Below are 14,521 nucleotides of genomic sequence, written 5' to 3'. Positions count from 1 at the left end.
CAATTCCTCTACAGACGCCCCCACTGCGAGACTGGCCTCCGTCTCCCTGACGAAAACAAGAGTGGGCCAGTCTCACAGGCTCCTTAGGACAACCCATTCCCAGCACAGAGTTTAGTAATGTTAAAGTGCGACGCTGCTAACCTACGCCCCGCGAGGGGCTCTGTCCCCAGCCGCCATTCACGGACGTTTGCAGGATGATTAACGGACGGGAGACTTCCGCCGCGTCACATCCGGTTCCCCCGCCCCGCCCCGCCCCGCCCCGCCCCTGACACCGCCGTGCGGCGGAACCTAAAGTGTGGGTTACTGCCGCGCCGCGCCGGAACCTCTTTCCACCTGGACGAGGACGCCGGAAGTGGGCTAGGGCGGGGTCTGCGCTTCCGGGAGGAGTTGGACGTGCAGCCAAGATGCTTCTGGACCTATCGGAGGAGCACAAGGAACACCTGGCCTTCCTGCCGAGGGTGGACAGCGCGGGTAGGGGATGGCTGGGCGGTGGACTGGGGAGGGGCCAGGGTGGGGAAGCACGGCGCTCACGCCTTTCACTTCCGTTGCAGTGGTCGCCGAGTTCGGGCGGATCGCGGTAGAGTTCCTGAGGCGAGGGTCGAACCCCAAGATCTACGACGGCGCCGCCAGTAAGATGGGGAGCCTGGCCTGCAAGCTGCGCGGGAAGTGCTGTCCGCTTAGGGCTTTTGCGAGTCCTAGGGTCTTGTTCCCATTGCAGTAGATTACAAACAGCAGAATTGGCCGGGCGCGGAGGCTCACGCCTGTAATCCCAACTGCTCGGGAGGTGGAGAGCTGGAGAATCGCGGTTCAACACCAACCTGGGCAAAGTTAGCGAGAACCCCTCATCAACAAACAGGAGGGGCGCAGTGGCTCACAGCTGTAATCTCAGCTATGCAGGAAGCTTAGGTAGCACCACAGTCTAGGTAGGCCAGCTTGGGCAGAAGCATAGGACCCTACTTGAAAAATAAAGCAATAAGGGCTGGGGCATGGCTCAAGAAAAGCCCATAGTTCAAACCCCACTACCACCAAAAGAAAAAAAAATTAAAAAGCAGAACTCTGTGCGATTTTTAAAGATTCACTTAAATTAGTTCCTTCATGCTTAAAACAAACAATACCACCTGTCTTGCAGAAGTTCTGTGGTGCTTAATAAAACCCTTCACTGTGGCCGTGGCCCTCAGTGAGCACAGCCACCTGCAGGTAGTTGGGTGGCATGAGCTGTCAGTTGCTTTTGCAGATGTGTGATCCCCTTGGAGCAAGGTCAGTCCCTTGTGACTTCCTCCTGTGCATGTGCAGAAGGCTGCGGGCTTGGGATGCTCCCCACAAGTCTGTGTTTGCTGTGGCTTCCAAAGGGACACTCCCAGAGGGAGAGGAGTGAGAAAACTCTTTCCTTGCAGTGTTTGAAAACATGGGGTAACTGAAAATGCTTTGTTTTAAATAGGGCTTTGATACAAGGATGAGTATCACAGTAACGTATTTGTCCGCTTTTCTTTCCTTTCTTAGGGAAGCTCAATGTGAACAGTGACATTGTCCAGCATGGGGTGGAGGGATTGACGCATCTCCTCACTGAGAGCTCTAAGCTCATGGTAAGAGCTTCTGTGGACTGTTTTCTACTTCTGGATCCTTCAAAAAGGTCCAGCGTGCCTGTCTACATCACAGTTGTGCCAGGTATCTGTGTATTTTAATAGTGTTGTTAATGATTTATAATAGAATTTGTGAAGCTGTACCTAAACAATGTGTTTAACATCATTGCTGATACACATACCTGTTGTATAAATTATGTTTGTTGCCAGTCAGTGTTAAAAGTCATAAGCCACCGTGGCTGTGTCCTAAGAGACGGAAGAATGAGATGATGCATTTTTGTTGCATGTCATTGGTGTCTGATTTTGTGAATAGGAGGCCGACCTGGGCACCTGAACTCTTTTCTGTTGTGTCAGTACAGTACTGTTATGTGTCAATAATTCAGACTTTGGAATGATAGGCAGTGTTGTAGACAGAATTGAATTAGGGGAAATCATATGCATCTTCTGTGTACAGTAAGTATTTTAGCATTTACTAGAAGATGAACTTTGGGGTTCTACTAAACTCAACTCACTTTTAGATTTCTGATCTGGATTTCCAAGACTCTGTTCTTGTTCTGGGATTCCCTGAAGAATTGAACAAACTCCTGCTTCAGCTGTATCTGGACAACAGAAAGGAGATCAGGGCCATTCTGAGTGAGCTGGCCCCGGACCTTCCCAGCTACCACAGCCTTGAGTGGCGGCTAGATGTACAGGTATGGCTTGGTTTTTAACCTGACAAAATAGAATTATTTAAGATTTGGTTTGACTACTTCAGAACATTTAAGGGGCGTACTTACTGTATAATTTACAACCTTAACCAAGCTGTGGTTTCAAACTTTGCTTTTAAGGTTCATTTTCAGACCATTTTACAGAATTCATTTCCTTTTATTTTTAATGTGTTCAACTCCGTTCAGTGTACATAGTTTTTAAGAAATTGGTTATTTTGGGAAAAGTGATGGTTATACAGATTTTTAGGTAGTACTTAATTTTTTTTTTTTTTTTTAGTACTGGGGCTTGAACTCAGGTCCTATACCTTGAGCCACTCCTCCAGCCCTTTTTTGTGTTGGGTTTTCTCTGTAGAGGGTCTCGCAAACTATTTGCCGGGCCTGGCTTTGAACCTTGGTCCTCCTGATCTCTGTCTCCTGAGTAGCTAGGATTACAGGGTGAGCCACTGGCGCCCAGTCGGTAGTACTGAATTTTAAGTATGGGTGGAGACACCCATGAAATGACTATGCTGGTGACAAGTGCCCCAGAGGCCTCCACCTGGCCTCCCAATCACTGCCCCTGCTCTGCTTCCCAAAGGCAACCACATCCTGGCTTCTAATGTTAGACTTTACCTGCTTTCTACCTTTCTACAGATAGAGGGACTCAGTAAGGACTCCTTTTTGGCCCTCTGGGTGTACCTTAGTTGTACAGCATGTGTGAAGCCCTGGGTTCATCCGCAGCACCACAAAAACAAAACAATACAAAAAAAACTTTTGTATTTGGAAACTTTTGCATTATTTTTGTGAGATTCATCTTTTCAAACTATGTAACGGCAGAGTGGCTCAAGTGGTAGAACACCTATCTAGCAAGCATGAGACCCTGAATTCAAATTCCAATACCACCAAAAAACAAAAACAAACCCCACATACACACACACCCCACATACATAAATAAGAGGAAGAGCCAGGTGCAGCAATGTGCACAGACCCCACTTAGTTGGGAGGCTGAGCAGGAGCATCACTTGAGACCCAGAGGTCAAGGTCAGGCTGGGCAACATGGAGATACTCAGCTCAGCAAAATTAACAAATGAATAAAAAGAAGTTTCAGACCATTGCATGAAGCCCTGCATCAGCAGTGAAAGATAAGCTAATAGATGGTTATTGAATGTCCCCTTGCTGATGAGCTGTGCTAAATGTTTGGGGACACAAAGAAGTATGATGCTTTTTCAACTAGACAGTCTGTGATCTGGTGAGGAATAGTTGGTGTTCTCAAAATAACTCGTAATTAGAGACAGTTCTGAAGTGGAGAAAGAGTGCAATTGTGTAAATCAAAGTGCCAGCGGAGTGCTTCAGCCTGTGAAGCTCCATGTGCCCTAATGTAACCCAGAAAGTTGTACCAGAAAAGAGTGAGACTTTGGAAGGATGAGGAGGCAGCTCGAGCTGAATATGGGGGTCCCCTGCACCAGTCCTCAGAAACGGTTGAGTGTTGGAATAGCCTGGGGAGCATTACAAAGTCTGAGTCTGCATCTGGTCTCCTGGTACCCAGTTTGACCTGGGCACCAACATTTCTAAACTCTCCCCTTTCATCCAGATAATATGTAACAGAGTTGGTGACCGCTGCTGCAGAGGGTTCTCTGTGGCTTTTATTGAAATAAGATACTCAAACTTGGTTATAAAAATTCAGTTACGGTTTACACCTGACAGCCGACAGTGGGAAGCCTGTGGGTTCTTGGGTGAGACAGTAACATGAGACAGTCATGTAGGACGAATCCATCATCCCTGGGCGGCCAGGGCGACATTGGAGTTAAGTGTGAAGGTGGACCTGCACACATTTTTCTCTCTGTATGGAATATTTTTCCAGCTGCCATTACTCTGATTCCTCATTCTTCCCTGTTAAATTGCAGTTAACTCCAGGCCTAGCCAGCTATACCTGTGGGACAGTCCTGACTTACACCTATTTCTACCAGGTTTTTCTGGGACGCAGTCATGCTTGTTTACGTGTTGTCTGTGGCCAAGTTGAGTAGTTGGGCAGAGGCTGTATGGTCTGCAAAGCCCAAAATATTTGTTGTCTGGCTGTCTCCCCTGGGGAAACTTCGTGTCTGCCAGTTGCAGTTAAGTCTGGTAGCATTTGTCACAGGACCCATGTGATCTCTTTGGAAAGTGACTTTACTTGAACACACTGTTTCCACAGTGGCACATCGAGGGCAGGCATGTCTTACGTGTCCTTGTTCCTCAGCGCCTCCATAGCCCCTCCAGCTCCACACTCCTAGCTGCTGACTTTGTTTCCTGATAATCAAAAGAGAACTCGTGTTTCTGCCGCGTGGGCCACCCTATCCTCGTTAGTGCACAGTTGTCTGCCTTTGCCCCGTTACTGTTGGTGGGATGCCCCTGCTCCTGTCTAGGAGCCTCATCCCTTCCCTCGAGGCTTCAGCACACCCCCATTTGCCCAGAGGAACTTGGTTCCAACAACTGTTTCACTCTTCTGTGTCTGTACTGAATCATTCCCTGCAGCCTCAGTCAGAACCCCGTCATGACCCCCATAAGCCCCTTGTATTCCTTTATCAGAGTTCCTTGAAGAGTGGTCTGTGTCTACCTTTGCTCCTCTGTGCTCTCTGGAACCTACTTGAGTTAGGCCCCATTGTCACCACTCTCCTGTCACACATCGGTTAAGGCTTGGCTTTTTAGTCTTCACACTGCTCTCCCTATTAGCATTTGCTAATAAGCATGATAATAAGGCATGGTTGTCCATGCCTTGCTCTGAATCTTATCTTCAGTTGCCCTCTGGGAAGTCACTCTGGTTCTCATCCAGCCTCACAATCTCCTTCTGATTCCCTCGTTTTACCAACCTTTGAACATCTCAGTTTTCATTGCTTTCCTCTTACATTCTCCTACAGAGCAATCTGATTTCATGACTTTGTGTGCTCCCTATCTACCCAGAATTCCCACCTCTGTATCTTCAGCCTAGACCTGTCCCTCAGCTCTCAGGCTGGAAGCCTATTTGACCATTCCACTTAGGTGTCTGATAAACGTGCAGGTGCAGCTCATCCAGAACTGAAGCCTGCCTCCTTACTCCTCCCAAACCCTCAAGTGCTTCTTCTCTAGTCCCCCACCTCAGTAGATGGTATGTCTGTTTTTTGACGTGGGCTAAAAATACTTGGGATCATCCTTGATGCCTCTCTCTACCCTTCATCTTGTCAGTTTCTCCATTGTGAAAGACATTTTAGAATTAGAAATGAAGACATTGAATTTCCTAAAATTAAACTTGGGATTGCCTGTTTAGCAGTGAAATGGGTTTGAATTGCATTCAAACTGGGAGCCAGGTATGATGGCACACACCTGTAATCCCAGCTACTTGGGCTGAGGCAGGAGGATCACGAGTTCAGGGCCAGCATGGGTAATACAGCAAGACCAGTGTCAAAAAGAAATACGTACTAGTTACAGTGCAAGGTTGAGGGTATACTGAATGATTGCTATCAGTCACGGTTAAATCATTTAAGGGCTGGTGAGTTCCTGGGTCATTAAGTGATTACTAGAGGTTTTAACCATGATGGGTTTTTTTGTACAGGAGCAGGCAGGTCAGGTAATAGCAGCTAAACAGTAGGGACTAACTTAGAGTGTGCCACCTTCATTTTTGAGTGACTGGCTTGTCTCCTGCAGACTGGCAGTGAGTCGAGTCCCCATCTTCTGAGCTTATGAGAAACAGTCAGGCATTACAGTTGTTCTGGTAGGGCCATTCCCCAACGTGGGAAGTCCTCAGCCCACTGATGCCCTGGCTGAGGCGTGGGTGAGCCAATGCATCTGGGCGGATGTGATGTCACTGCTGGGCCACACCCACAGCTGCATCAGAGATCCTTTTCCTGTCCTGCTCACATCGTGAGACTAGAGGCTGCATTGTTACAGGAGCTGTAGCTGGGTGAAACGTAATTTTATGCCCCGTTGCCTGCTTGGTGTTTCTGCCATGCTGCCCTTTTCAGTGCCTTGAGACATGGCCGTCAAGCAACATGTCTCTTTCCTTGTCTCCCTAATTTGCATTGACAAATGACATTTTATTTCAACCCCATACTGGCCTGGTGCCAATGGCTCCTCCATGTCATCCTCGCTACTCAGGAGGTAGAAGTCAGGAGGGTCTTGGCTCGAAACCAGCCACAAGACCCTATCTCAAAAATACCCAACCCAAAAACAGAGCTGGCAGAGTGGCTCAAGGTGTAGTCCCTGAGTTCAAACCCCAGTTCCGGGGGGAAAAAAAAGCCACATCCATAGCCATGTGGACAGGGCATCTGTAGTACCGAGTTTTACCCAACTTCAGAGAAAAATGTTGGGTCCAATTATGTTTTATCCAGTGTTTGCTAGGATTTCATATAACTTTTTTCTAGAAAAATATGTTTGAAGAACATCATCAATACTTACCTGTGAAGATTGTTAATGTAGATACTGTATCTAAAAATTAAAGTATAGATGAGTGATTTTGAATCTTTGAGCAAAAATTCGTAGCTTATTTCACACCTAGATACGTTTGGTCTCTGACTGTCCATGCAGCTACCGAAGAAAAACCAAAAATAAACAGCACGTGATTGAATGAATAAGTAGTGCTTTAAGTCATCATATTTGTTCTCTGCACATCTGCCATAGCTGTAATTTTCTGTGTTGGAGAAATATACCAGAACACTTGACCTCTGAGTGCTGTGTTTGTTTTGTTTAAGCTCGTCCACAGGGATGTGGACAGGCATCTGCAGCATTAGATTTCAGCCTTGGAACAGTCAGTACCTTGGCTTCTCTTGGAATTCCAGACTACCTGCAATTATTTAGAAGAAGTTATCAGTAAGGATATTCTTTTGTTTTAAATTAATCCTGAAAGTTCAGGCTTAGCTTTATTGCTTACTTGGATTCAAATTGGCCTTCTGTCTTTTGACATGACATTTTTTATATCTTCCTGCTTTTTTGTATAACAAGGTGTTTGAGACTCATCTTGTACAGTTCCCATCTTTCAGATCAGCTATTTCCTCAAGGTGGGCCTGTTTCCTTTTAATGAGAACAACTTTTAGAGAGCACAGTTGTGCTAGGGTTGAATGTCATTACCTTCAGCTTGGTCCTTGTTTATAGGTTTTGTTTTGTTTTTTATGTTTGTGTGTGTGGAGGAAGTTGTCAGTAGAGCGTATTTTTTTAAAATTTTAGAATATACTCAGGTTAAAGACAGTATACCTATCATCGAGCTCAGCAATAGACTAAGGCGTGTCCCCTTTGAGTCACATCTGTCTTGATGACCTTAGAGGAAACCGTTATCCTGGATTTGATGTTGTGCTCTTCTTTTTAGTTTTTTACAAATACTTGTTGCTAAACTGTGTATTTTTAAAAGTTGCATATATTCTGTGGCTTCGGTTTTTGATGCACAGTTTTCCTTTTTCATTGGTGACAGTTCCTGTGGCTGTGGTTTCTTTCTTTTCCCTGTCGTTTAGTGAACAATCCATGGTATGAGTAGTCTCAGTTCCTCCATTCAGTTAGTGACTACTTGACATGTGTCTAATTTTGGTCTCTTGGAAGCAAATACTATTCTGAATAAATGTCTGTGTGAGTTGAAGACACAGGCCTAGGAGCACAATGGCTGGTAGCAGGTTGTTGCAGAGCAAGCCTCTCACCCCACACGTCAGCAGGGGGCGGGTTTCCTGTCACAGCACCTACAGTGCGTTTAGTCTGTAAAGTGATCTCATGAGCTTTTGTTGGCCATTTTCCTGATGTATAAGTAAGTTGAATGAATTTTCCTACGTTTCTCTTTATGAAATTCTTATTTGGACTTTCTGTACATTTTTCTCTTGGGTTTTGGGGTGTTTTTCTTATTATTACATAAAAGAGCTCAAACATTGCGGATACTAATTGTTTTGGTGATGGTAGTGGAGTTTGAACTCCAGGCCTTGCACTTGCTAGGCAAGTGTTCTATTCACTTGAGCTGTGCCACCTTTTTGCTTTATTTTTCAGACTGGGTCACACATTTTTGCTCGGAGTGGCCTATTACCTCTGCTTTCTACTTAGCTAGGATTATGGGCATGTACCACCATGCCTGGCTACTATTTTTTTATTACATGTGTGTTGCAAAATATCTTCTCCCAGTTTATGGCTGGTTTTTTTTCATCATCTTTAGGTGTCCTTTGAATAAGAGTCGTTAGTGTTGATGTAGTTACATTTCTGTTTTGTCTTTATGGTTTGCATCTTTTGTGCCTTGTTCAGGTGAGCTTTCATTTATAGTCTCACTATCTGCGCTCCAAAGGTTTTCAAGTCTGCTTTCAGTTCCATGTCTGCTCCATCTTAGATTTTGTTTGTGTGAGGTAATCACAGATGTCTGTGTTCAGGGATGTTAAAAAGTTCTTGTGCTCTTCTCCACTGCCACGAAGCTGGCCAGCAGGAGCCTCCGGCAGCAGATTAAACCAGCTGTGACCATGAAGCTCCACCTGAACCAGAATGGCGGTCAGAGCACCAGCGTCCTGCAGACTGACCCGGCCACCCTGCTGCACCTGGCGCAGCAGCTGGAGCAAGCACTGGAGGAGATGAGGACGAGCCACTGCCGGAGGGTCGTGCGCAGCGTCAAGTAGGCCACGGGAGGTTTTCACTCCGGTGTCACCCGAGCATTGGGGACACCCAGGAATGGCCTTTCAAGTTTGGCTTTGTATCGATCGGTTCTGGGAACATCCCCCCCGGTGAGGATACTGAGGTCGGCTGTTCCTTTCTTGGTGTCTGTATGGGCATGGTCCTGATGGATGGAAAGCACTCTGTCCTTTGGGGGTGTGAGTAGGACTGAATCCAGCAGAGGAGAGTTGGTACTAGGCATGTCTTCTGTACGCCTGAGTGACTAGCCTGTTGGCAGTACTTTTTTGTATGCTTTGTTTTCTTCACTCTTGATAAAAGTTTGAAAATGAAATTGACAATAGTGCCATTACTATTTAGACCATTTCTAGACAGTTCAATGTCTGTGACCCCTAAAAGCACCCTGTGATGTTAAAAGTCCCAGGATAATAGACACAACTTTATAGCAGTTTACCTGTACTGTTATGAGCAGCTACCCATTTTCCTTGTACATGAAGACTGTATGTAGTGTTTGCCATGTGGTTTAGGTCCAAGTTGTCATGGCTAATTGGCTTAAGCAGTGCTCAAATTCATGTGACTGTTTATTGTGTTTTACCAAGTATTCATTTCCACATAGCCAAAGCAACTGAGACACTGTCATTTACATTTTAAATAATGGACATGAGAGTAGCTAATTCCTCAGTGTATCTATAGGAATTGCGCACACTTTCATAACTTTGTTTGAATAACTATAAAGGGGAGACCATCTTCATTATATTATATTACAAATAGATACCCCTTGTTCCTTGAAAACCTGACTTATTTTAGTAGGAAACCAAAAGCCGTTGGCCCAAACCACTGGTGCTGGTTTTTCAGAGTGGCTTAAATGAGCAGAGGTCCAGGGGTAAACCTAGGGAGAATTGTAAGAGAGGGTAACACTGAGCCTTGGTCTACCTGTGTATCCAGGGCTTCATATGGATTCTGACCCTGAGGAACAACCCAGGACAGCCTGAGAACCATCAGACTCCGGGCTGCACTCTGGGCTCTGTCAACACATTGCCTCATGAGAATTAGAGATTTTCTGGTCAGTGTGATGTCATGTTTCTTTCTCTGTAGAGAAGAGCCAAGAGGGAGCAGAGGCAGTGCATAATGGCACATTTGAAATAAATTACCACCATTGTAGGTCTGTGTCCTGCTGATAGAGTAGCTGTATTAGCAGAAATTAGCTAACTGTAATCAGAAATCATTTTTAATTATAGTGAGAACTTGATTAGTGGGTTCTCATGTTAACCTCACACACCAAAGGGATGTGTGACTACATAGCAGATGTCATGGGGTTGAAAGCGACATGGTACCAAGCTTGTGTGGTGCAAGTAGCTCTTCACGGCTCCTCATTTGTGATTGTTTGAGGGAAGATAAGCAGGCTAGCCTCCCGAGACTGAGATACTTGCTGTATCTCCTCAGAACAACCTGTCTTCCACCTCCATCCCTGTCCTTACCTGGTCAGAACAAGAAAACTCATGCTGGAGTTTCACCTGACTCAGACACCCTTGGCCTCTCTCTGTTCCTGTTATGTGATGTGCTTTCTGACTTATTTGCCTTTCGGGGGACAATGAGGTGGACACAGTCTGCCTGCCTCTTCAGAACCCGAAGCTCACTGTGTCATCAGGCTCACGAGAGCCGCCTCTGTTTCTTGTTTAGACATCCTGCAGCCTGTGCCCTGACCTGCCTTGCTGTGTCATGGCACACTTGACATTTTCTGGAACTTGTGTGTGAACAGAATTCTCTGCACATGCAGTCTGCTTCTCCAGTGTGACCCATGACTCTGTGCCTTGACATCTGTAGCTGCCAAAAATTTCCTTCAAGCTTTCTGGATTAGGAGTATACTGAACTTTTCCAAGACCGGCTGACTCATGTTTAGATTAAGAGCCCTATCCTCCGTGACCCAGAGCCAAAACACGGACATCGTGGAGCACAGCTCTGAGCACAGACTGAGATAGGTATCACAAAATCTGTATGTCCCTCACTTATTGGAAGTCTTAAGTATTTCACAGAATTTCATCAACATGCCTTGCTGTTGATGTTTCCAGGCTTGTGCACATTTAAAGCAGCACCTAGCAAAGGTGGTGAAGTTACCTTGAAAATATAATGCGTCTTTGAGAGCCAAAAAATGAGTTTGATGCTAAGGAAGATTTGAAAACCATTAAGGCTGTGTGTAGAGGTGCATGCCTGTAATTCTAGCACTCAGGATTCTGAGGAAGGAGAATCAAGAATTTGAGACCAGCCCAGGCTACATAAAAACAAAACCCTGGTCTTAAAAAAAAAAGAAAAAGCCAAATTTCTGCCCACCCTCTTTCACACGTTCCCTTCGCCATGATGTTCTGCCCAGGCACACGGCCAGGCGGCCATGGACTGAATCTGTGAGCCAAGGAAAGTTCTTCCTTTAAAAAAGTGTGTAGAGGGTGCATGGGTGGGAGCTTCAAAGTTCAGTACAGTATGTGGCCTTTAAGGGGAATCTTTTTTTTTTAAGTGGAACCAGAGTTTGAACCCAGGGTTTCACGCTTGCAAAGCAGGTGCTCTTATTGCTTGAGCCACACCTCCAGTCCATTTTGCTCTGATTACTTGGGAGATGAGGTACCTTATACTGTTTGCCTGGGCGGACCTCAAGCCTTGATCCTCCCAATCTCAGCCTTCCAAATAGCTAGAATTACAGGCATGAGCCTCCAGTGCCTCGCTTATTGTACTTGAACTTCAATCAGTATTTCTTAGTGCCAAAGGCCTTGTCTGTCATTAAAGAAAGTCTGCCCTGCAGCCAGCTAAAAAGAAACAACACAGAAAAAAGGATTCATGCCTTTCTTGCGGACCATCTGAGGTCCTTTACCTCTCATGTTAACTTTCTGACTCTTTGCTTTCACACAGGGCTATAATCCTCTTTCTCTGGGCATCGTATAGTCAGAAGAAAGAGCAAATTGTGAACCTTTTTCTCTTTGCACAGCCCAGACTCGATTTTGTGGAATATTTAGGAGTGATTCCTGCTGCACGGCTGAGGAAGGATGATGTCCTGACCCTCTTGGAGTGGAGGGTGCCCTGGAGCCATCGCACCCTCCACGACAGTTAAGTGCAGTTCCTTAGTAAGGCTGCAGGAAGGATCTTCTGGGGTGCTCCGAGGAAAGGGCCCCCAGGTGTGGTCTGTGAAAGTGCTTTCCTTGAAGCCACTGCCATGCACGCAGGCATAGCTGTAGTAGGATTTGGTGGTAAGAGCTGTGGACCTGTGCAGAGGAAACCTGAAGTCACCACTGAGCGCCAGGGGAATACCTGGATGTGGGAAGGTGACAGAAGCTACACTGTATTCTCTTCCCTGGAAGCGGGGTTCCCTGACGTAATCAGAGGTGCGGTGGAAAAAGCAAGCAGTTCTTTTTACCTGCAGGACAGTGCTGTGATTGTCACAAATCCAGGAGAAGTAGATGCCTATGGTTTTGAAGGAATGTGCTTAGTTCACAGAATGCAGGCACTCGAGGCTGACTCAAAGACCAAAACACAGACGAAAAGTCACAGCATGAGGAAATGAAAGCCCAGGGAGGTCTGAGCCTTGCTGGGGCAAGTGTAGATGGTGAGGATGGATTTTCTGTCAAGGGCTGCAAACTGTGTATCTTTATTCTAAATAAGTAAGGAATTCCTACAAAGCTTGGCGTATAGTGCTGCAACATAGTAAAACTGCTAAGAGTGAGCCTCAGGCTGAAGTGACTTTCTTACTACCTAAAAAAAAAGAACACGTACTCTTCAAAAAGGAAAAGTGACTTACCTTGTGGGATGTCAAAACCTGTTTTCATGTTTGTGTTCTCAAGGACGTAATTACCTGCATTGTTTTTTCTTAAGTGCATGGGTTATTAAACAAGGACTGTCTGTTGCATGTGTCACACAGGAGCGTCTCCCAACAGAAATTCACCCCCCCCATATCTTTTTATCATAAATACAGGTCTCAAAGCAATCCTGACATAGGGTCAATACTGCTCACAGTTACTGCGCACGCCAGCACTGTGCCTGCTTCTTTAACCACATCCAGTTGCTGCCCATCACTGAGCAAGCTGGGTGAAGCTTGTGTGTCTGTTCTCCCCCTCCAGGGGTCACATGGCGGACACGCACACGCGTTCTAACACTGCTGGTCATGCTTTCGTCTCACACACCTCAACTCTGGAGCGCTCCCACAGTGTCTTGACAGGAGAAAGACATTCGGCCGCATTTTTCCTCCTATTGCCTGAAAACACAGTGAGTGTGTGTATGTCAAATATTTTCTGGCAAATGTCCAGGTCATGTTTACCAGCTGGAATTCTCTTAATGTGTGGGTATTTGCATTGCGATACTTAATCAAGACATCAGGGTGAGGTGAAGGTTGCTGATTGAATACATATTTGAGATCCGCTCCAATTGTGTGTTTGTCCTTCTCATGGCTGTGAAGCGTAGTGTTTCTTTGGACATCATTGGATGTCTTGACTCTTCAAGTTCAACTTTAATGCTGTATGAAGGTCACCATGTTGCCGCCCTGGTACGCTCCGAGCATCTGCCATTCCATTCAGATTAATTGTGTCACGCGTCTCACAGATGGAGGAGCTTCTGAGTATTTAGGTTCCCGTGCTACTTTAGACTATAATACTCTGTTTTCGTATTTTGTCCTTGGTAGCCCAGTAATCATGCTTGTCCACCTTGTAAGTGTCATATGTTCAGCAAACTCTGCCATTGTCTACTCCTTTTTGTTCTTCAAGTTCTTCCAGCAAGAGAAAGTCCTGAGGAACTCCCGCTCCTGTGGAGACTACCATCCTCTCTTGCAGCCCAACACAGCGCCCACCACCCGGATGTGCTTTTTTCTTCTGCCCTCTGTCTGCCAGGACAATGACACCTAATCTCATGCTTTTTGTAGGCCCTTAGAGCAATTCCTTCCTATACCAAACCTCTCATTAAACCCCCTCCCTTTAAAAAATTATTTGTATTGAAATACAAGTTATAACATGAAAGTAGACTTTCAAAGTGTATGATTGAGTGGTTTTGAGTGTGTTTGCATGGTTTGCAGCCATTTTGCTACTGTCTGGTTACAGAACTCATCATCCTCCAAAGAAATTGCCATCCTTAACAATGGATCTTCATCTCCTTTCTGTCCAGAAAGCTGGGAAGCCATTCTCTGTTGCCTGTTCTTCACGGTTCACATAAGTGGGATTATATGCTATGCAACCTTTGGGGTCTGGCTTCTTCCTCCTCAGAGAAAGTTCTGCAAGTTCTTCCATACTGCAGCATGTCAGTGCTTCCTGCCCTTTTTATGACAATAATTTTCTGTTTGGATACTCCAGTTCCTTTCGTACTATTTAATTCTGCACTGCTCTCTCTGATGCACCTTGCTGAAAGAAGCAGAAAGCACAGCAGGTGAGAGCAGGTGCGGAGCTCTGCGTGTGAGCGGACGGAGAGAGGCTCACCTGTGTGTAAGTGGAGGCATTTGCTAGGATGGTCAGGCAAAGGGCCATGCCCTCCGCTATCACAGGGAGCCTGAAAGTGTCTCTCCTGGGACTCTGAAGCCCAGCAGTTAGACTGGTGGACACAAGGCTGTTTAGTGGCATCCTGATCTGTTCCACTGCCACCTGAAGCTGTTCCCGGTCTTATTCTTCAAGGACCAGGTAGGTCCACCCCTTGATTCTGCAGGGTTTCTAATACAGTCCAATG

At 45.9% G+C, this 14,521-nt stretch overlaps 1 protein-coding gene and 1 pseudogene across 1 annotated transcript; one reads left to right on the top strand and one right to left on the bottom strand.

Moving 5' to 3' along the window:
- The first annotated feature begins 313 nt into the window (after nucleotides 1-313).
- On the top strand, nucleotides 314-9,170 carry Commd2 (COMM domain containing 2). The gene is made up of 5 exons (XM_020156341.2): nucleotides 314-471; nucleotides 552-629; nucleotides 1,501-1,583; nucleotides 2,099-2,272; nucleotides 8,647-9,170. Exons 1-5 carry the CDS (start codon nucleotides 405-407, stop codon nucleotides 8,842-8,844), a joined length of 600 nt encoding a protein of 199 aa, XP_020011930.1. The 5' UTR covers nucleotides 314-404; the 3' UTR covers nucleotides 8,845-9,170.
- Nucleotides 9,171-13,180: 4,010 nt separating this feature from the next.
- LOC109681538 (ubiquitin-conjugating enzyme E2 variant 2 pseudogene) lies at nucleotides 13,181-13,663 on the bottom strand (annotated as a pseudogene).
- Between the last annotated feature and the right edge of the window lie 858 nt (nucleotides 13,664-14,521).

Source organism: Castor canadensis, chromosome 17, assembly GCF_047511655.1.
Source record: "Castor canadensis chromosome 17, mCasCan1.hap1v2, whole genome shotgun sequence".
NCBI lineage: Eukaryota > Metazoa > Chordata > Mammalia > Rodentia > Castoridae > Castor > Castor canadensis.
The sequence above is the reverse complement of the archived record's forward strand: the minus strand, read 5'-3'. Positions and strand labels throughout refer to the sequence as shown.